General features: G+C 35.7%; 1 protein-coding gene across 2 annotated transcripts in view; it reads left to right on the top strand.

The window, feature by feature from the left end:
• The window catches only part of Slc38a11 (solute carrier family 38 member 11), a 50,744-nt gene that overhangs the window by 23,567 nt on the left and 3,897 nt on the right, over positions 1 to 23,280 (top strand). For both annotated transcript variants that reach the window (XM_027946157.2, XM_027946159.2), the window contains 4 exons: positions 9,689 to 9,759; positions 10,424 to 10,585; positions 13,649 to 13,761; positions 17,119 to 17,250. In XM_027946157.2, coding sequence (XP_027801958.1) covers positions 9,689 to 9,759; positions 10,424 to 10,585; positions 13,649 to 13,761; positions 17,119 to 17,250 — 478 coding nt within the window. The remainder of the gene's footprint in view (positions 1 to 9,688; positions 9,760 to 10,423; positions 10,586 to 13,648; positions 13,762 to 17,118; positions 17,251 to 23,280) is intronic.

The following is a 23,280-nucleotide window of genomic DNA, read 5'->3' on the forward strand; positions in this document are numbered from 1 at the left end:
TATGTTTTATAGAATAAACATATAAAGTAGTGGTTAGTTCTATATAGAATAAACATATAAAGACAATCTCAATATATTATTATTCGGTGCCATGGAAGCAGAGGAAGGGCTCTTAATCCAACCTGTGTAGGCAGGTAAATATATCAGGATAAGACAATATGTGATTTGGTGCTTGGAAAAAAACACAAAGGCATTGGTTGTGTCAAAAGGGGATGAGGGTGGGGTGGAAGCTACTGTTAGCACAAATCTAGTACATCTAGAGATGTACTATGTGCAGTGGCAGAAGTTCAAGGTTCCAATGTTAGGAGGAATTTGGACAGCAGGCACACACTGCCATTGGTCGGGGGAGCTAGCCTGTAAAAATAACTTTATGCTACTCCTTTCTAAACAATGTGTCTATTTCTGTCATTCTAGTACTTCCTTTTTCCTCCTTCTTGTGTTAGGTACCCTGTATCCCGAATGCCTTGATAATTTTGTCAAGAATTCTATATGCTCTTATATTGCTCATATATATGTTATATGATTTTAACAATGACTAATCTCCATATTGTCACTTTTGAAAAATTGCTGAAAATTGTGCTGTCCTTACCCACTGTTTTAGTCTGTTTTGCTGCTACAGAAATATCACAGACTGGGTAATTTATTAAAAAACAGAAGTGTATTTCTCACAGTTTTAGAGGCTGAGCACAAGATCAAGGCACCAGCATTCAGTGGCTGTTAGGATTGCTGTCTCTGCCTCCAAGATGGTGTCTTGAACTCTGTTTCTTCTAGAGGGAAATAAGTTCTATGTCCTCACCTGGTGGAAGGGAAGGAACAACAAAAATGGCTGAACTTACTCCTTCAAGTTCTTTTACAAAGTGAGGGTTCCTTGTAACCTACTAACCACTTAAAGGCCCCACACCTCAATATGATGTACTGGGGATTAAGTTTCAACAAGTATTTTATTTTACCTATTTTATTTGTTCATTTATCTGTTTAACACTACTGGGAATTAAACCCAGGGCCTCATGCATACTAGGCAAACATGCTACTACTGAGCTACATCCCCAGCCCACAACATTAATTTTAGAGGGGACATGATTACTTAAACCATAGCTCCCACCAGCCCCTATAACCTTATCACCACCCACTATATAGCTTCTATATTTAAGAAGTACCTAGAATTTGGTGATTCTGGGTGCAAAGTTTGGGTAGAATATAAAAGGAAAGGAACTTATAGAGTTTAGCAGAGACCAACATGAAGGAAAAACTTTATGTGTAATAAGAAACTGGGATTTGTTCTTTAGTTGAATGGGCATTGACTGTTCTTAAGCAGAAGAATGGCCAGTCAAGTCTCCATTTTAATTGGACTTCTCTTGCAACAGAGGTGAAGTTAGATAGGAGTGTAAAAACCTAGGAGGCTATCCATAGCAAGTGTCCAGGCAAAAGACAATTGGAACATTATAAAGGCAAAGTGGATAAAAATGAAGTGGAGAAAATATTCAATTAATTTCAAGCTGATGAAGTTAGTAAGACTTAGGGACAGAAAGGGTCATGGGAGAAGGAGTTACCTAGGGGCAATCTGGCTTAGACAAGTAGATCAGTAGATGGTCCAGAACTTGCCACCAATTTGAGAAAATGCAAGAGTCTGTTCAATCAATTAGTATTTATTAAATAAATGACTGCAGGTCAGTCAGTCTTCTAGGTTTGGGGGCTGAAAAGAAAATATACCCCTGCCCCTTTCTGTGGTTCTCTTATAGCTTATCGATGGTAAAGCAGAACAAATAAGCACCATGAAATATAACTTCAAAGGCTGGGGTTGTGGCTCAGCAGTAGAGAGCTTGACTAGCATGCATGAGGCCCTGGGTTCAGTCCTCAGCACCACATAAAAATAAATAAAATAAAGGTATTGTGTCCAACTACAACTAAAAAATTAAAAGAGAGAGAGAGAGAGAGAGAGAGAGAGAGATGCAGTCTCAGTACTTTGCCCAGGTAGGCCCTGAATTCTTGAGCTCAAACCATCCTCCTGCTCAGCCTCCCAAGTAAGCTGGGACCATAGGCATGCCCACCATATCCAGGTCTCAATAGACAGGGCTATAAGCAGGGTGCTATGGAAATGTAGAGGACAGGACCCTCTTTTAGTTTCCTTACCAGGACAGAGAAGAAGCAGATTTGGGGAAAATATAGTAAGTTTTTGATATTTTGATATCTATATATTGTGTAACTTTTGTGGGGTAGAGATGGGGGAAGAAGAAGTCATCCAGAGTTTTAGAAATGGAACTTTTAGAGTATCTGGAGAGTCTGGTGGGGTGAAGCAGTTAAAACATGAGTAGAACCCCAATGAAAATAATTATCAGTAGCTCACATCTAAAATTATGTTAATTTTTAATATAAATTCACATCATATTTTAATTGTTTTGTGGAAAGACACAATAGAAAACCAAAACAACATCCAAAATTCTTACAAATTTTTATCATATGAAAGAAGTGAATCCCATTCTCTCCTACGCACACTCCACTGTTCATTCTGAACAATAGTAAACAGGTAAAGACAATTTTTAAAGGGTTGACACAGGAATTGGAACATATTCATATTTTAAAAACCAAAATTATTTTATGGCAAAAAGCCAGCTTGAAGATTTAGGTACATTTTAAATCAAAACCAACTTTTAAACTTTATTTTTGAAAAATGCATCAGTTTTGATGTTAAAGTTCCCCAAGAAGAATTTTCCCGGTCAGGTTTTTATGTTCCTGTAAACCACAACTGTCTAAAGAACAGAATACAAGCCATCCAGGCAAGGAAGTGGCAGAGAGCTATCAGCTAATGCCAGAGCTGCAGGAAGTGCTCAGATCTGCCTGTCATGAACAGCCTGTGGTCTGACAGGAAACAAGAGCCTCATGTGCCACCCAGAGCACTTAACTCTCAGATGTGTGATTGAGGAGGTTAACATATAAAACTTACAATGAAAATGGAGGCTCTGCCAGGACTGTATAGTTTGGAGGTTGCTTCTGTTTAGCCAGAAAGAGCGTGGGGATGTGCCAGAGAGAGGCATAAGGTTGTCTGATCATCCTGATGTAGAGGCCTCCTGTTCTAAGGCTCAGGAGTAGTCACTCTAAAGCTTGTTTTCCTGAGTGGGTGAAGACTGGAGGCATACATAGGACTTGCTTCCTACTGCCTGGCCTTATTGCTCCTCAGCTGATGTGGAGATGAGGAGGAGTCTGTATTTCAAAACAGGATGAGAGCCTGAATCCTGGAATGCAAACTTGGACAATTTCTCAAAACGAATTCAACTTCCCCAATTTCTCCACCTTCATCACCCTACCATATGTACACACCAAGGGTTTTTTAAAGTAAAAGGGGCTGGTTGAGGTGTATCTCAAAGCTAAAGCTCCTTTGTCCTAGCACAAGAGAGCCCTGACTTTAATCCCCAGCACCAAACAACAACAACAGAAGACAAAGACAAAAACTCAAGTATGTGACTTAGCATATGCTTAGATTTTGGAGGATAAGGGAAGCAATCTTTTAAAGGTATTTGCCATACTAAGGCTGCAAACTGTTATAAGCCAGTCCCCAAATTATCTTTCTTCTTTTTAGATATACATATTATACATATCATAGTACATCAAGACATAGCACAGCTTTTAAAGTTAAATAGTTTTATTTTTCTTTCTTTCTTTTTTTTTTTTTTTTTTTTTAGTTTTTTTCCTACAATGAGCACTTTGCTCTCAGTTATTTTTGACCCATTTAGCTAGGTGTCCAATTTAGCTTTTAAATTTGATCATTTTTGTTATTCCTCTTTCAAATGTTCAAACATATGGATACCTATTAATTGTATTTATTTATTCATTTATTTATTGGAGAGCTTCCTCCAAAAGCTTTCATTCTGTTGTACTGATTCTCTCCAGAGAGACTGGAGTCTCAGTTTTCTTCCCATTGTCATCCTAGGAGTTCCTTTATCTCTTACCTCCATCCACTGACCTCTATCCAGGACCTTCCATTTTTCTTATTTTTACCTTTTGGTGAAGTATCCTTGGTAGCTTTCTGATGTTTCTGAGTTTATACTCAAAGGGTTGTATGCAGCAAGTCAGCTCTTTCTCATCATGAGCTCCCTCTACTTGGCTGTAATGCCTTCCATTCTCAACTGCTGCCACAACAATATTTTCACAAAATATACTTATTTTTAATTTTTTGCCTAATGTCTTAATGAAGTAGGGTAATTGCAGCTATAAACTAACAGGTTGAGAAAGGAAGTAGATGATCCAGTAATTAGATGATTTTGTTCTTTATATTTTTTATTGACATACAAAAATTAAGAGAAGGTGGGTGCTGGTTCTTCAAATGCTGTGGAAGTCCTGTTAGACAAGAGGAAGTGGCTTGCCACAATGGGAGGAGATGCAGTAATCATGGTTTGCCACCTTTTTGTCAGCACTTTTGTCATCAGAAGCAACAATCAGAAATCTGAGCATAGATCCCTATATCTGGAACACATGATGCTTTTTTGTCCACTCTGGCTCCCACAAGCTCCAGGCAAGGTCCTCCTAGAACATGTGTGAGCATGGCTGTCTGCCTGGTATGGGTCTTGGGTGGTTGCTCCCATGGTGAAAACTCAACTTGATTAAAAGTAACCTCAATTACCATCTAATGCTTCTTCTGGAAGTTTCAAGCTTCAATAGGCTCCAGAGTTCTAAAATGGTTATGTCAGGTAGACTGTACCAATGCGATTGTTGTGTATGTAGGGAGATAGACAAATTTTTGATGTTTTTCCAGAATCCCTTATTTTTAAAAGAATAAGCTATTTTGCATTGCCCAAGGTCCTTTCTTTTTTTGAAGAAAAAATTATGAATACTATAAAGAAGTTTTCATTTCCCATATTTGCTGATCCTTACACCTAGATTTAGACATGGATTATTACTTTAATGATAATGCAAGGAAAAAGAACAAGGAAAAGAGGGACTCATCTAACATTATCCACTGTGTACCACTTTCTTTCCTTCATCTTTTCATTTAACTCTTACATTAATACATAAAACAGCATTATCAATATTGAGAACAGTATCACTAAGCAATCTGCCAAAAGTCACTTGCTAATAAATCATAAAGTTAAAATTTAAATCCAAGTTTCTTTGAGCCCAAAGTCCGTATTTTTTCTATTACAATCTGCTGTGTATTTCTTAGTCATAAAGAAAATGTGTTCTTTGCAATGAAAATTAAGTTTATTCTTATTTTAGTTGTTCCTTTTTTGATTATGTTAGTCACTATTTGGTCTTTACCCAGCAAGTACATTTATTAAATTAAAGAAGCAGGTGGAGCAAAATGTGGATAAAGAGCTTCCATTCATAGATGGGTAACACTCACACTTGCAGGTTAGACAACACTGAGCTCAATTGGCTAATTCCAGAACTGTTGGCTTCTGTTAACTCTAGACACACACCAGCAAGTGCCATTGATTTCAATTCTTCAGGGAAATGAATTTTAATAGAATAATCTAGAACAAACTTAAATTGGAGAGAAGTTCTTATTTAGGAGTTTCTTCTGACTTTTTGTGGAAAAGAAATATTTCTGAAAAGTCTAGGTTAATTAATATGGTCGAATTTGAATAATCAACTGAAAAATATTCCTTATTTAAAGGTAACTTATTGTGACTTATTCTTTGAAATAAAGAACTTAGCCAGGCATGGAGACACATGCCTGTATCCTAGCAACTCGAGAGGCTGAGGCAGGAGAATGGTAAGTTAGAGGCCAGTCTCAGCAACTTAGTGAGGAAAGATGCTGTCTGAAAATAAAAAATGAAAAGGACCAAGAATGTGGCTCAGTGGTAAAGCACCTCTGGTTTTAAATAAATAAAATCAAGCACTTATTCCATAATTTAATCTTTTAACTATGAAGTAGTTTAATTCATATTTTATAGTAAAGTATGACTCCTATGTACTGTTTTACCATATAACTATATGTGTAATTACACTTTAAATTATGTTCCCTCCTTTTTTTTTTCTTTTTGGCAAATTCTCAAATATCCATGGTCTCTAGAAGTTAATAAAGTACACTTGTTAGTTATGTTTACACACAACTACTCCATTCTTTTAGTTGTCACTTGGAAATTTCAAATGGTAAATAGTAAGCTGTAAATTAATGAACAAACTATGTTACAGGAAAAATGAAACTTCTTTAGGTAATTTGTATAATTCCTTTAGGCTATCTTAGACTTTCTACATGACTCCTTTTATATCTGTGCTTTCCTATACAATAGTTACTAGGCACTTGTGGCTATGTAAATTTAAGTTAGATGAAATTAAATAAACTTAAAAATTAATTCTTCAGTCACACTAGCCATAACTTCAAATACTCAGTAGCCACTTTTGACTTCTATATCAGACAACCATATTGCACAGCATGAATATAGGACATGCCCATCATTACAGAAAATACCATTGTACAGAGTTGTTCTATGATGCAGAATATACACCAAAATAATTCACCTCTTTGTCTTTAGTCTTTTTCTCTTCAGTATTCCCAAAGATTGTAACAATGATTACCACAGAGTGGTCAACAAATATTTGTTGAATGTTAAATGAATGAATAAGTAACTAGAAAACAAGAAGTATCAAGTTTCAATTCTAGAATACTCATTGAAATTCAAGGTTAAAAACTAGGTTAAGGGGCTGGAGCTGGAGCTAAGTGATAGAGCACTTGCCTTGCATGTGTGAGACCCTGGGTTAGATCCTCAGCACCACATAAAACAAGTAAATAAATAAAGATATTGTGCCCATCTATACAACTAAAAACAAATTTAAAATACTAGGTTAAGATCCAGAGAGGTTTTGTTTTTGCAGTGCTGGAAATCAAACCCAGAGCCTTGCACATGGTAGGCAAGCCCTCTGCCATTGAACTACCTCTCCATCTTTGAGAGGGGGGTTTTATTTAGAAAATACTGTATACTTACATACAGTTCAGGAAACAGGAACTTGGACAAAAATCATTTTTTTATGTTTGCATCCAATCTTGATGGGCAATAGATGATCATATTTAAAAGTTGATTCATTTCTGTTTCCCCAGAGATTACTATTATGTGCTAAGGTTAACTTCATTCGTGTTCATGCTTTTATACCCTTAACAGGCACATATTATTGACAACATGTAGTACCAGTCAATATGTTTGTAAAACAAATATTGATGATTACTGAGCAATAATTTTTACATTTTTCCTATAACTTACTATTTTACCTAAATATTCTATTCCATATATTTTATTTTTTGTACATTTAGCATTTAACAATTGCTTTATAGCACACAAGTTTATGATTATTTCACAATCACATATAATATCCAAGTGTGTGTATGTATGGGTGTGCATTTTTTTCCCCTAGTACTCAATCCTCTACTATTTTATAAATGATTCAAAAGTCACATTCAATATCTCTTCTCTTCCTCTAGATTTGGGCAACATGCAATTTTTCTGTCTCTAATATCTTCTTTGGCACTTCCCATCTTTAAAAATTACCATCATTAAAATGAACAGAGAGGGGCTGGAGTTATGGTTCAGTGGTATAGCGCTTGCCTAGCATGTGTGAGGCACTGGGTTCAATTCTCAGCATATAAAATAAAATAAAGGTCCACTGACAACTAAAAAAATATTGTTAAAAAGATTAACAGAGAAAATCCAAAATCATCTTCAGGTATTATTGTACACGCCAGAAATATCTTCAAAAAACCATAGGGACCTGAAAAAAATTTGAATTAAAGGAGGAAAATGAAGCTCAAACTCTTCCATTTCTATTTTTAATAGAAGTTTTAAAAGCAGGACACTATCACAATCTGTTTTGAAGGGGAAAAGAGAGTATTTTTCATAAGCAGAAACCCTATGAAAAAGGATATCATTTATAACATCCTAGAAATTTAGACAGCCTTCAAATTTCCATAACGGTTATTTGTCCTTGATCTAAATTATTTTTTAAGGATGATAAACAAAATGTGTGTGTTTTCCACATTAATTGTGGAATTTAACAGGTGTGCTGGGATTGCTAATGCTGACTGTAGTTGCAGCAGTGCGGGCAGCAGGTGGCAGCAGCTCCCGCTCCAACAAGTGGAATCAGAGCAGGTCAGGGCACCCTTGGGGCCTCCCTTGCCACAGCCCTTCCTATCATAGCTCCTTTCCTATGTGGAAAGAAAGGTGATATCCTTCACAAATCCCACAAACTTTGGCAAAAAACACAAGGTTATTTTGTGTCCCATTTACATAAAGAATGAATAACAAAATTAGGAAAGGTGGATTTTAATCTTTGGAATTTCTCTTTTTTAAAAATTTTAAAGCCCCAGTGCCTTCATTTTTAAAGTATGCTTCCCGTGCCCATCTCTTCTACCTTAATGTATTATTCTAGGTATTATCCAAGTTTTTCCTTTCTAGGGAAGTTGGCCATACTTTTATACTTTTTGCTGCATTAAAAAAAAAAAAAAGACAGGGTCTCCCTAAGTTACCCAGGCTAGCCTCCAACTTGCCATCCTCTTACCTCAGCCTCTCAAGTCTCTAGAATTATAGGTGTCTGCCATCATGCCCTTTTTTGGCTACCTTTTCTTAAATAACTATAGATGATAATAAAGGTATTAATAAAAATGATGATAAAAATGACCACTTATTAAACATGTGCTATGTTGTAGTCTCTCTTTCGGAAGTTTTACACATTTTCTCTAATCTGCACAATAATTCAATGATTTAGGTCTACTGTTATCCCCATTTTATAGATATAGAAATCAAAGCACAGGAAGATCAAGTAACTAGCCTGAGTTCACATAGATAATAAATAGAAGAAGTCAGACAAACACAGAGACTATCTGTTTGATCTTAGAGCCTATGCTGTTCATCATTGCTGACTGGGTACAAGAGGATTCTAATCAGGGAGGCAAACTCCTGCTCATACTGAATATTTTAATTCTGCTAGGATACAGGTTGCTTCAAGCTCTTTAAAGTGTATATATTTCCAAAACTCCTTTTGAGGAATATAACCACAGGTGGAAACTTGAGGTCACTGGAAGAAAGTTCAGCATGGAAGAGACAGATGAGGATAAAGTTTACCAAGAAGATGAACCCCAACTTCCTCACTTATTATCTGTGGGAGCTTAGCAAATTATGTCACCACCCAGGCATTGACTTTCCTCGTTTGTTAAATGATGAGAGTAATACTCAATGTTGTTGTAAAAGTTAAATGAGATGACACAGTTGAGTTCCCAGGATACACTCAGTACATTCTTAGTTACTATTAGTTCATGTGCATCACCCTCAACCGTAATGCTAAATATACCTTGGGTAGATGGAGCCTGAAAAAGTAAGGAGGGGAATATCAAGGGCAGCAATTGGGCATTATTAATTTTATATATCTCCCTCAATGAGAGTCTCAACGATGAGTACATAATAAAGGCTTGTTGTTAAATTGATGAGCAAACAAATCCATAAAATTACATAGCCAGTGGCTATTTTACATATATATAAAATAGAATCTGCACAAGTATTACAAATGCATTTTAAAGGACTGGGGTTGAGATTGTATTGATGATCCCAGGAAATTTATTTATGACTAAATAAGATTCATGGGGGCCCCTTTTATTTGGGGCTTATAGGCCCCCAAATTTTTATTTGTGGCACCATTTCTTGCTCTCTAATATATCCATGTTTACATTTTTAAAGATAATTTATCAAATTAACTGGTTCTCTTCTAGACCCAAAATGGAAGATGCCTGGGTATTTGCAAAGCCCAATGCCATTCAGGCTGTTGGGGTCATGTCTTTTGGTGAGTACATGGCTTCAAAAGGCCCTTTCCCAATAACGAGTCATCTATTCACTGAAAAAGATCTATTTAATAAAAATACCTGGACGTCTGGTATCCTAAGTTTTAAACTTCCTATTAGCAGTGTATGATCTAATTTATGCTCAAACTTTTCTCACTCATCACTAAGATTTGCTTCATTTTGGAAAAATCCATTTCTCATGCAGAAACCCTTATAGTTATCTTGTTTCTTAATTTGAAATTCTAGCAAGTATTATGGACTTCTTCAAAACTTGCACACAATGTACTAAGAATTGGCTGGATATCTAAAGCAACTCTGTGTCCCAGATGGCAGAGGAAGTCATGCATTGATAATTATGGTGTTGTTTAGATTTTCCTTTAGATGGGAAGGGTCATTAGGAGAAGGAAAGTGGGAGAGAAGTTTGGATAGTCTGGTTTATATCAAGACAAGATACAACATAAGTCTGATATGAATGAAGTTTCTCATTTCTAGACTCATTAGAAAAATTATTTTCTTGTATATTTAGTAAAATAATATTTTGAACATCAGTTGATTGACATTCTAAAGTAGCATTCATCTCTAAATTACAGAATAAATGAAAAAAAAAAAAAAACCTGGGCTTACTTCAATAATGCTTGCTTCCTTTTTTCTTTTTTTGTGTTACAGCATTTATTTGCCACCATAACTGCTTCTTAGTCTATGGTTCTTTGGAAGAAGCCACAGTAGCAAAATGGTCCCGCATCATCCATATGTCCATCTTGGTTTCTGTATTTATCTGTGTGCTCTTTGCTACTTGTGGATATTTGACTTTCACTGGCTTTACCCAAGGTAAAATGAGAGATTCAGTTCCATGGTATTTTGGTGCTCTTGTGGATTGGTACCAATACACCCAATGTTCTACTCAATTTTTAGTACAAATTTGTCCAATGTTATATTTGAAATAATCACTCTTCCACCCATTCTTTGCTCTACCCTCCTGTCTCTCTGCTGTTTCCTCAGATTTCCCCTCTAAACTCTTAATCTTAGTTCTGTGGTCCATAATCTCTCCTTCCATCTTCACTCCAGGTTCAGGTCCTTCCTCCCCGTACTCTACTGCATGTTCAAACTCAACTAACAAAGGCCTCCTCGTGCTCAAAGCTAATAATCGTCTGGGTTCTGTGTCTCCTGACTCTTTCTGAATCACCTAACAGCACTGAACATCCTTTCTTTGCTCAAATTTCTTCCTACTGTACTCTCATTGTTATTATTTCTGTTGATTTTTCCTTTCTTTTTTTTTTTTTTAATTTGACCTCTCTTATCCCCTACCTCACCTGGGTGATTAGTTTAAGCAAGTTGCCTGCTTCTCTATTAACAAATTCTCTAGATGCTTGCATCATTTTAATTCTAATCCAGACTTTTTTTATTTTTCTTTCCCAGCCTGTAGGGCATTTTTATTGAATTGTTCCATTCTCCTCTTAATTACAAAACATCATCTTTTCCATAAAAGCAGTCCTTTCCCTTCCTCCTTCCAAAGTTACTTCTCTTTTCTTGTTTTCACCCAGGCCCAACAACTGAATCATCCTTTCTTAAAAGGCCCTTGACCTTTTCATTCATTCATTACACTCCGAAGAGTGCAATACGAAGGGTAGTCTGACAGCAGGCCAAGGCTGTGATTCATGTATTTCACAGCTTTTGCAGGTCTGGTGTCTCACTTGACCTTCAAACAACCCTTGGAAGGTTAAGTGGAATAACTAGTTTTACCTCCTTTTAAGACACAAAGAGTTGCAGTAGCTTGCCTATGCTGGTTTGTGACAAATTAGAGAAAAAGTCTTCTGACATCCAAGTCCCATTTTCTTTCCATTCTCTTCCTGCCTCCTCCATTTTGGTCTACCATGACCCACTAAAAGCTGTCTCTTACCTCCAGCTCCTCTGGGCTTAGTTTTCTGTGACACTAGAATGTTCTTGGGAGAATGGCTGCTTTTTTTTTTTTTTTTTAACAGAGGTTACAGGTCACTGTGATTGTACACAGATATTTCTCAGAAAATGAAGAACGATGGCTTAATAAATAATGAATAACATGATACCAATGCAGCCAAAATATAATACCTGTGTGTGCCAGTAAAGAGCAGTTAAAAGTGACCTTGAAGGTCTTGATAAAAACTATTTCGAAACATTGGCATGTGTCACTATTGCTACACAGTTTGTCAAGATGAATGGCCTAAGGGTTCTGGTCTGTGTGGGACCTTGGGTTTTAAATGCCTCTTCAGTAAAACATAAACCTTTTTTTTGCTAGTCATACCTTCCTGGTGTGTGTGTGTGTGTGTGTGTGTGTGTGTGTGTGTGTGTTTTCTTTTTTTAAAAAAAATAAGTGGTAATTGCTCAGATTTCATTAAATCTTTCTATCACAAAGCTGACAGGTGTTTGATGTGGTGGTTGTTGTCCTTATTTTTCCCCTGGCTATAATTCCCTAAAATATATTTCATTTCAAACTGGAATAAACTGACCCTGGTCCTTCAGGTCATTTCTCCTTAGGCAAATCAGGTCTTGTTTGTACAAACTGTGTGCTGCTTTGCTCCCCTGGATGAGTAGATAAAGTCCAGCTTGTGAAGCAGTAGGAACTCTAGATTATTGCTGACATTCTCATTGACTTTTGATAAGGCGTGGGGCCCATTTATTAGTGAAGGCTAGTGAATGGGGAATTTCACCCTTTTTATTTTCAGAGAATCTGGAGCCTTTTCAATCAATTTTCAGGCAGTTCCCTGTCACTGCTGCTTTGTGGTACAAACTCATTCTGCCCAAAAAAGGACATTAGAAAGGAATGTATGTTTGTTTTACTTGATGGGGGAGTTGAGGGGGTCACTTAAATGGATCTCCAGAAGAGGCAGTTCATTTAGGGTATTTAGCTTTTTAAAGAAAAGAGTACAAAGGTATTATTTTGTTTTCTTTTTAAACAGTAGTGAGATATGTGACTTTGATGTAGTTTTGTACTCAGTGCTCTTGAAAAAAAGGCAATTGCAGTTTTCAAATTTAAGCACACTACTTGGGAAATAAATGGATCCAAATGCATGTTATTTGGGAAATAAACATGTTATTCAGGAAATAAACACGACTGAGTGTTTCTGGCTGATGACTTCTCTGCCCTAATTAGATTCCTGTATTTCTTCATCAATTTCTGCAAACATACGGGATCTAAAGAACTGGTTCAAGGTATATAGTTCATTATTTAGTCTGGAACTAAATTTAATGTTCTTTCTGGGAGGCAGCCATATTTTCAGTTTTGAAACAGTGCATTTACACTCAGGCACATCGGATGACATAAAAGACAATATGTTTAGAATTCCTTGGTGTGGTCCCAAGACTGTGATTAACCCCTACAGCATCGTGTGCAGGAAACTCAACTCCCCAGATGTACTGGACTACTCTTCCTTTCAGATTTGTCCTTGATCTAAGAATAGCACTTCAAAGGGAAATTTGTTTATTTTAATAGATTTTTTTATATATGTAATTCAGTCACTTACCACAAACAAAGGCCAGAAGCAAATTTACAAAGCCAGTGAGCAAGAATTTAGGGAGTTGATTCTAATGTAAGAAGACAATGGATAAAAGTGTTTTTTAGAATTTGATTCAAACTTGAGGCAAATCCACCAAAAACAAATAATAGGAATAATAATAATAAAAAAAAAACGATTAGTGTTGCATTTCTCATCAAATGGGACACATATTAATTTTAATATCAATAAATAGCTATATGGTACTGAATGCAAACACATTTGGACCTGGTAATCTATTCCTTTAATTAACTGAAATGAAGATTATAGAGCTTGACTTATAATAATAAATATCTCATTTGTTATGTACCTCAAAAATCTAGTATCTAATAAATACATAAATTTATTTTATATTATTCTCTAGGGGACTTATTTGAAAATTATTGCAGAGGTGATGACCTGGTAACCTTTGGAAGGTTTTGCTATGGCATAACTGTCATTTTGACATACCCAATTGAATGCTTTGTAACTAGAGAGGTAAGCATGATTCTTCTTTAATACTTTATCCAGGTTCTCTCTCTACTACACTTAAATTAGGAATATTTATAAATAATTTTATTCTAAAAATTCTCAAGGACACGACAATGATGTAATTTATAAAATTTTCTTTCTCAACTTAGAATATTAGAGTATAAGATTAATTTTTCAAAAGTTAGAAGTAAAAATTATATTTATAAGCATAAGCACAAATGTTTATATAACTGCATTCTAAAGTGAATGCCAGCCTTTAGTATAGTTAAACTGAAGCTGTTGGCTTTTTTCTTTTTTTTTTTTTTTTCCCAATACCATGTGTAGAACCAAGGGTACACTATCTCTGAGGTACATCCTTAGCCCTTCATATTTTGAGACAGGGTGTCATGTTGGTAAATTGCTGAGGCTGGCCTCCAACTTGTGATCCTCCTATCTCAGCCTTCTGGAATAGCTGGGATTATAGGTTTGCACCATTGCACCTGGCTTACTTATTGGCTTTTTTTTTTTTAAGAGAGAGAGAGAGAGAATTTTTTAATGTTTATTTTTTAGTTTTCGGTGGACACAACATCTTTATTTTATTTTTATGTGGTGCTGAGGATCGCACCCAGCGCCCCGCGCATGCCAGGCAAGCACATTACCGCTTGAGCCACATCCCCAACCCATACTTATTGGCTTTGTTAAAAATAGTATTCTTACAAATAAATTAAGTACCAAGGTTTAAAAAGCATTTTTCAAAATTGTAGTTTTGGGAAAACATTTTGTAAATCAATGTGCATTGAATTCTAATTGGTTTTGCTATTTTTAAAAAACTAAAATGTCTTATAGACTGTGGGGAATCAAAATGCAACATCAACCTATGATTTTACATATATACTTCATTTATATATTTATATGTATACATTTATATGTGACATACAAAAATTATATAAATAATGTAAACATACAGTATATTATTTCTCTACAATTTTTTTGTTTATAAATTCATTTCCAAATTATGTTGTATAATCCACTTGGATTTGTGGAGAAAGATTAGCTGAAACAGAATGAGTCCTTTTGGTGTGAAATGGGATAGCATGGCTTGTCAGGAATCCCTTTTGCTGACAGCTAAACACCCACTGCACTGGTTAGCAGTGAAACATGATCCTGAGGCACAGTGGTTCTTTCAGGAGTCATACTGAAAAGGGCTTAGTCTTAGGATCTATTCCTGGGGGCTGTTTACACAGTGCACTATGTGAATGGGTCTAATGTATGAAGTGAAACGTCCACAGAGCCTTAAATGCACTCAGTAATCAGCAAGCCCCTCAGGACAGCCCGGAGCTTCCCTTCCCATGGGCAGTGCTGGGTGAGGACGAGCATTGGGACTTGAAAGAGGGAAGAGGGCAGCACTGTGTGTGTCCTCTGCTACTAGCATTTCTGCTCACTTGCTAATGTGGCATTCACAGGCTATTTTCTACCTTGACTAGAGGGAGAAGTCAAATAAACTAATACGTTATGCAGGTTTTTAAAATGTAAGATCCTTTTAGAAATTTTCTAACTATTATTAGATGCAGGAAATGGTATTCTTGCAGCATCTGCCCAGGACTTGAGGTTCAGATTTGATCTCTAGATCAGAAAGAACAGATGGTGCATTCCCATGCGGTTTCTGGTAAACTGTGTGTGGACCATCTGAGTCACTTCACCTGGGCAGCCTCTGTCTTCAGTACTTGGACCTGAATTTCCTTTCCAGCTGCCATGACAGGAAGACAGAACTAAATCAAGATCTTTGCCATCGTAGTAAAGATTAGGCAGAGGAATGTCATATATACCTCACCCGTTCACTTCTTTCTATACACATAAACACACACACAGAGCTAATATAATGAAACCATCTCAAATCATGGGTAAGATATCCAGCCACATATAAAGGGAACAAAAAGGCTGTGTGTCCCTAATAAATATCCCTCACTAGTCTGCCCAGATTTTTTTCATTCTCACAGTCCTATACTAGAAGTTTTGATGATAATAGATTTTAAATAAGATAATATTTGGAAGACTGTTCAAATTATAATCAGTTAGAGTTATTAGTTCAACTCTTTAGCAGAGCCACGGCAGCATCTGGCCTCTGGGGAATGTTACCTACCAAGGTAACACAGCTTGGAGAGCTGCTTCTTTACCATATTAAGCATCTGACCCTCTCCTACCATGCCATCTCTGCCCCTGATCTTCTGCACAGTCACTCCTCTATTCAGTCTCCTGTCTCCCTCCACAGGTTTGTTCCTACTCTCACCTCTTTGCTCTTTTGCATGCTATTGACTCAGTTGACAATTCAGCTTCAAATTTTATCCATGTTTCAATCCCTATCTCAAGCCAAGGTGAGTCCAGAACTTTTCAGGAATGCTGTAAAGAAGATTACTTGAAGGGAGACAGATCTGGATGATTGAAGCTCTTTCTAGTTCTAAAAGCTATTTGATATTTTTTGTACCATCACAAATTGATAAATTTGTTTGTTTGTTTATTTATTTATTTTGGTACTGGGGATTGAACTCAGGGACACTCGACCACTGAGCCACATCCCCAGCCCTAATTTATAGTTTATTTAGAGACAGTGTCTTACTGAGTTGCTTAGCACCTCGCTTTTGCTAAGGCTGTCTTTGAATTCACAATCCTCCTGCCTCAGCCTCCTGTATACATTCATTTCTTTAGATGGGTTGTCAATTTCTAGTGAGGATATTAATTCCAGAGAAAGGAAGAATCTCCCAGACATCTTCTCTTTGTAAATTATACCACAGTGTGGGATATATTACATAGGAGACTGTCAATTGGTTTCCTGATCTGAGTATTACTAAGAAATAGTGATAAACTCTTCTCTATTTTTGTTGAGGAAAAGCAATATATCATGGACTTAAATTGTAACAATTAGGATTTCATTTATGTAGAATCAATTTCCTCTTAGTAAAGGATAGTACACATCCAGCATCATTAAAAGGAAATGTGGTAATACTTTCCTCAGAGGCCATTCAAGTAATCTAAATAGCATCTGCAGTTTGTTTTAGTAGTAACCTTGTTAGGCTCAAGAAGAAGGATAAGGTAACTTCCTAAGGGTTTGCTTATTCTTGAGAGATGCATGTATTTAAACCCTGGTGTGTCATGCTCTGCATCTGTAATATAATCAACTGACTGACTAATAGCACCACCAAAAAATACTTGTTCTTGCATTATGTGTCTATGTGTAAGTAATTTGGAAATATAAAACATTTATAGAGACAAAATTTGATTGTCTTATGACAATATTGTATATACTCCTACGTGCTATTACAAAATACTCTTTCAATAAATCTTGCATGTCTGAAGACTACCTCTCAAAATAATCTGTTTATTTGGCAGGTCATTGCCAACGTGTTTTTTGGAGGGACTCTTTCATCATTTTTCCATGTGCTTATAACAGTGGTTATAATTATGATAGCCACATTGGTTTCATTGCTGATTGATTGCCTTGGAATAGTTTTAGAACTCAATGTAAGTACATTTAAAGATCTACTTCTTCCATCCTAAAACTCCCTTTTTTTAAAAAAATATTTATTTTTTAGGTGTAGATGGACACAACATAAGGCCTTTTTTTTTTTTTTTTAATGTGGAGCTGAGGATAGAACCCAGGTCCCGCCCATGCTAGGCAAGTGCTCTACCACTGAGCCACAATCCCAGCCCCCTAAAACTCTTAAAATAATGGTTCCGCTGGGCGAGGAGGCACTTACCTCTGATCCAGCTACTATGAAGACTGAGCCAAGAGGGACACAACTTGATGGCCAGCCTGGATGACTGAGAGGAGACCCTGTATCAAAATAAAAAAGGAAAAAAGGTTGGGGATGTAGCTCAGTGGTAAAGTACTCAGTTCTGGGGGTGGGTGAAAATGTTTCTATTTAATATAAGATGTATTTTCCTAAGAGAATTGTCACTTTCTGAATTAGAATGAAAACATGTTTGTAATATAATAGTAAATATTTATAACAATGATACTCTGCACTTAATAGGACTATATAGTTTTGAAACAGTGGGTCTCAAATAGGGGTTAACTTTGCTCTCCCCGCCAATATCTTGAGGTGTACTATTAACTAGGTGGGCAGTGCCGTTAGCATCTAGTGAGAAGGTGAGGGGTACTACCAAGATCCCACAGTGCACAGCACAGCCCCTCACAACAAAGTATCAACTAATTGAAAACATCAAGAGTGCAAGGTCATGGTTGTATGATATATAGACATTTCTAAAAGAAAAAAATATCAATTAAATGGACCTGGAATATTTTTTCTGAGTAAAAATATATACCTAGTGAAATTCATTGAAAATATTAAAGGAAGAGAGTTATATCCATATTGTATAATCACTTACCCAGGCCAAATTTCTTTTTCTTTTAATATTTTTCTCTCTCCAGATCTTTCTTTTGTAGCATTTACTGCCACCATTCAAATTGAGATCTTCATCACAACTACATCTAAATTGATCCTTTTTTTTTTTTTTGCTTCCACTAGAACATATTTAAGTTCTACTTTCAGTTTATTAGCATCCTGCCCCAAATATCTCCACTTTCCTCCCAGAGCAAATATAAACAGAGTTTATATTTGCTTTTATGAAAAGCTATTTCCCCTTTACTTAGTAAAATCTACCCTCAGTACCAGCCAACCTTCTTTTTATGGCTTATATATATATTCCAAATCAGTTCTTTCTTTTGTCCTTTGTCTTACCTGTTTCCTTTTCCTACAATGACCAGTTTCCTTTCATTTCTCTCAATATATCACAAAGGCTTCACAATCGAGTGCAAATAACAACACATGTACTCACAGATCACATATTTATTGTTTACTTCTTACGTGCCACAAAACAGGAGTGATGGAAGGAAATCAGAAGGGATCCTTGCTTTCTCACAAACATACAAGTTCAACTGCTATGTAGGTGATGAAGATGATAGGGAAGTAGATAGGATATCTAAAGACATTTTTGAGGAAAATATGTCATAATTTGGTGACAGGTTTAATTAGAAGGCAGAGGGATAGAAGGGCACATTATGCATGACTCCTTGGTTCTAATTTCTAAGCAGAAACAGCACAGATTTCTAAACGAAATCACACCGTTTAGGATTTATTAGGTTATGCACCATGGGAGGGCAGACTTTTATAGGTAGGATCCCAAGCTATCATTCACACATTACGTTAAGAGTTAGGGCTTGGAGAAAGTATTATTGTTAGTGCCCAAGACACTTTTCCCTCCAGATGCCATTATGATTTGAAGTTCCCAGAAAAGGCCATAGGAGATTCTGTCAAGAACACACTTCTGGGAATTTTCTGGGAACAGAGTAAATGGAAAGTGGAGAATATGCAGCTTTTCAAAACCTCAGGGCACTAGGAAATTGCCCTTTCACTGGTGGTGAAAAACAAAGCCCAGCAGCACACAATGAGGTGTGCCTAAAGTCCCAGTTATTTGGTAAACTGAGTGAGGAATACTGCCTAAGCCCAGGAACTCAAGGATAGCCTGGGCAACATGGTGAGACCCCATCTTGAGAACAAACCAACCAACCAACCAACCAGGAGGTGGACAAATGCCAAAGGCAACTTTAATCTGCTTCCTAATTTTGCATAGGACAGGGCTAGTAGGTCCACTCAAGATTATTTCATGTAGCAACCTTGATGCAGTAACTTTAATGAAGTAACTTCATTTGTATATTATCTCATATCATGTGCTATTTGAACCATCTGTAAATTTGTCTTCCCTACCAAATTGTAAGCTCTTTGAAGACAATGTGTAGCCACCTTCTTCATTTTCCATGATACTTGGAATAAGGATAAAAACAGTGTGTTCAAATTCCTGCATGGGTGATTGCCCCTTGAGACCAAAGATCAGGACTTATTTCCATGTTCCCACATATGACATTGTTTAGTGTAGTACCAGGAAATAAAGTATGACAAAAAGTGTTGGTGTTAATAGTAGTAGTGATCTTTCAACTATGCTGTAGATATGACCAACATGATCCCCCACCCTGTTTTCTCTTGTTTTATGAAACGTCTCATTTGAATTCACAAGTTTTGTTTTTTAATGTTGTAGAATTTTGTTATGAGGAAAAATATATCTATCAGCTGCCTAAACAGGCAACCACATCTTGGTAAACTAAGAAATGTTTTGTTTGTCTCTAGTTAGCCAAGTACATACATATGGCTCATTTTTGGGAAATGATACATTTTTGTAAATTTAACCATTGCTTTACATAGACTTAATTGCTAATTTTCATGACACATGTGCAACAAAATCCTTAGCACATTAACACTAAATATTCACTATTGTACTTATATTAAAAACATTTGTGATTAAGATAGGTCTTGGTTATTATAGTCAGAGAATACCTTGTAAATATTAAAAAGTCAAAATCTGAGCTTCTGTGGAAGACTACTTTAAAAAAATTAAAACATAATTCTAGATTCTTAGATTTTTTTAACCTATATAGAGAGATACACACAAAACAATTATAGGAAAGTGTTATATTGTTGGCTATAACCTAATAACCCAAGACAATGACACCTGTTTTAAAAGCATTTTGCAGAAATTAGTAAAATCTAGAATCTCCATTCTCTATAGACCATCTGAAAATATGTGTTTTGTCCATCAATAAAAGTTTTTGGTATGCACAATAACATCTTCTGCTCTTTCCCCACCTCCCTTTTGTGTGGACACTGACGATGAGTAATCCAGCCAAATTTAGCATCATTTCTGTCAGTAACTAATACATGCTGTAACATGTGACATGTGAGGAGTTAACTAAAGCATACTGTGTTCTACTGCATAGGGATAATATGAGCTAACATGTGCATATGCTGGGCTAAGTACTTTGCATGCATTATCTTCTTTGATCATGTTAACTTTACAGATGCAAAAATTGAGGCCCAGTGATTAATAATCAATCTGAGGCCATACAAGCTAAGTAGAAGAATCAAGATTTGAACACAGGTATTTGGATCCTCTCTAGCCCATACATTTAATCATTGCATTCATCTGAGATTTTCTACATGTCAGGCATTAAATTATGTCAAATAATTCTGCTTTTTTACCCATTTTATAATTAAAAATCTATGCATTGAGTTCATTTGCAAATAAGGTTCAGAGTGATTCATAATACATATGAATTGACTTTAATATGGTTTAAAATATCAGGAAATGGATTAAAATAAAACTAAAACTTTTTAATCTTAAATTATAGTTAATAGCTTTCATTTTAATTTATAATTTGGGGTGGGGGCTGTTGGAGACTGAACCCAGGTCCTTGTCATCTTCATTAATAATTGTAGTACTTTAGGAATTCTTTTCTATTATGGCTTCTCAATTATCACTAAGTAGAACAATGACCTTCATAGATGTGATACATATTAGAATAAGAAAACTTGTGAAATTAGGGAAATGATATTTAGTAAAATTGAACATCAAAGGATAAATTATTTGGGGTTATATTACTTATTCAATAAAATTAAAACCTCATTTAGAGTTTTATGTTTAATTCATCATTTTCATGGCAGTAAACAATGAAATATTTTTCCAAAGCAAATGTACCCTCACTTTTAAAGGATTAATTTTAAAAGCAAATAAAATGAATGTAAATCTCATTCTTGGTAATAAGAATCCAGCATCTTGGCACTGAAATTGCTATTATAGAAAAGAGGCATGTACAGTAATTGGGCCCTATGGGTTTCTACTTGCAGCAGCACAAAGAGAGGAAAAAAAAAAAAATGGAACAGCTGGTGCCTGTGGCCAGAGTAACCAGTTCAACAGGCATTGTGTGAAGCTTGCATGGAAGTAATAAAGCAAACCAAATACCCAGTGAGAACCAGATACAAAAATACAATCATCAGAGTGAGCAAGACATAGTCCAAGTTGACAGATCCTGAGCTAAAGACAGTTTTTGTTTTTTAAGGTATAGAAATAAATTTCATGTGTCTGAACTGGTTAAAAATAGAAATTTAAAAGATTAATAAGTATTATTTTATTTATTTTTTTACCTTCCCTGCACAATTTGAGAGGTTTTTGTTCAGAAAAGAGAATTCAGACATTTTTCCCATCTATATAGTTGGTAAAATTCTTCATCACTTTCTGTTCTTTCCCTGTTGCAAATGGTAAAATGTCCTGGCATCAGTTGTACTATTACCAGTGGATAGCACTGTTCTGTCTTTATAAATAAAACCATGTTTTACTCTCTCTTTAATAAGTAGTTCTGATTTTACAAACTGTCAAGCAATTTTAAAAATCATTCCAAAGCCAGTAATGTATCCTCAAACAGGTCTACACTAAAGGAAGGAAATAAGTTGGACTAATTTATGGGAAATAGAGCAGATAGAAATGCACTATAATTTTACTGATGATCTTGAATCCAGCAACAACCTCTAGCAAAACTGAACTTTCAAGTTGCCAGAAAGTAACTGGTATTCAAGACGTGATAATCAACTGGGCTCCTTCCAGTACAAACATCATCAATGTAATTTTCTCTGTAATTATTACTTTCTCACCTCTTATGAATTACAACATAAACAGAACACCCCTTTCTTTGCCCTGCCCAGGGAGTTAGGTTTGAAAGATTTCAAGGGCTGACAGCAGCCTTTCCATAGCAGCTGACAGCAGTTGTCATCCTGATGATACCTTCAGACTCTGCAGCTCCAGATCTGTTCCTACAATGAGAAGAGACTACATATACAAACCAGTATATACACAGATTTGAATTACTTTGTTTCAGAAATTCTTCCTTCAAAGAAATCATAGAGTATAAGCACAGATTGAGTTCTATAATATTTTCTATAACTTAGAAAAGCACTGTGAGGCTGGGGAGGCAGCTTGGTGGTAGAGTTCTTGCCTAGCATTTCTTTAATTCTAGCCATATGACAGGTAATCTTTTGTTTATTGTGTACCTTTATGGGTATTCTTTTGTATTCAGGCACTATAAATTGCAAAAGTACTTTGTCTACATATTTTAAATTGGAATGTAATATTGTTTTCTCTTACTCATTCCTCATTCTTGTGTTTCTCTTACTGGTGAAATATTTTCCATGCAGTGTGGTCACTACTATTCTTCCACAGACCTTTAGATACTCCCTAACTAGTCTGATTTGATAATGTGAAACATGTAATTGACAATTTAGATTTCTTTTTTTTGGTTTTGTAAAAAACAAAAAGAGGTGTACTATTGAAATCATAGTAATAATATTTCACCTATAATAATATAAGTGGTGCTTAATGTGGAACACACAGTAATTTGATTAAGTGGTGACACTGAGAAAATAGGTAAAGTTTTTTTTTTAAATATAATTTGTTATTCTTCATCATCCAACTTCAAATTCAGTTTGCTTTGGTTGAATCTGGGAAAAATCTGTGAATATAGTTTTCCAAAGAGCTCATAAAACATAGGTTATAGATACATAGAGTTTCATTATATTATGCTTATATATACTTACAAATTTACACAATGACCTTTTAAAATATAGAAAAACATTTTAAAGAAATCTTGTATTTAATTATGAATCAATA

The sequence above is a fragment of the Marmota flaviventris genome, chromosome 11 (assembly GCF_047511675.1).
Source record: "Marmota flaviventris isolate mMarFla1 chromosome 11, mMarFla1.hap1, whole genome shotgun sequence".
Taxonomy (NCBI): Eukaryota; Metazoa; Chordata; class Mammalia; order Rodentia; family Sciuridae; genus Marmota; species Marmota flaviventris.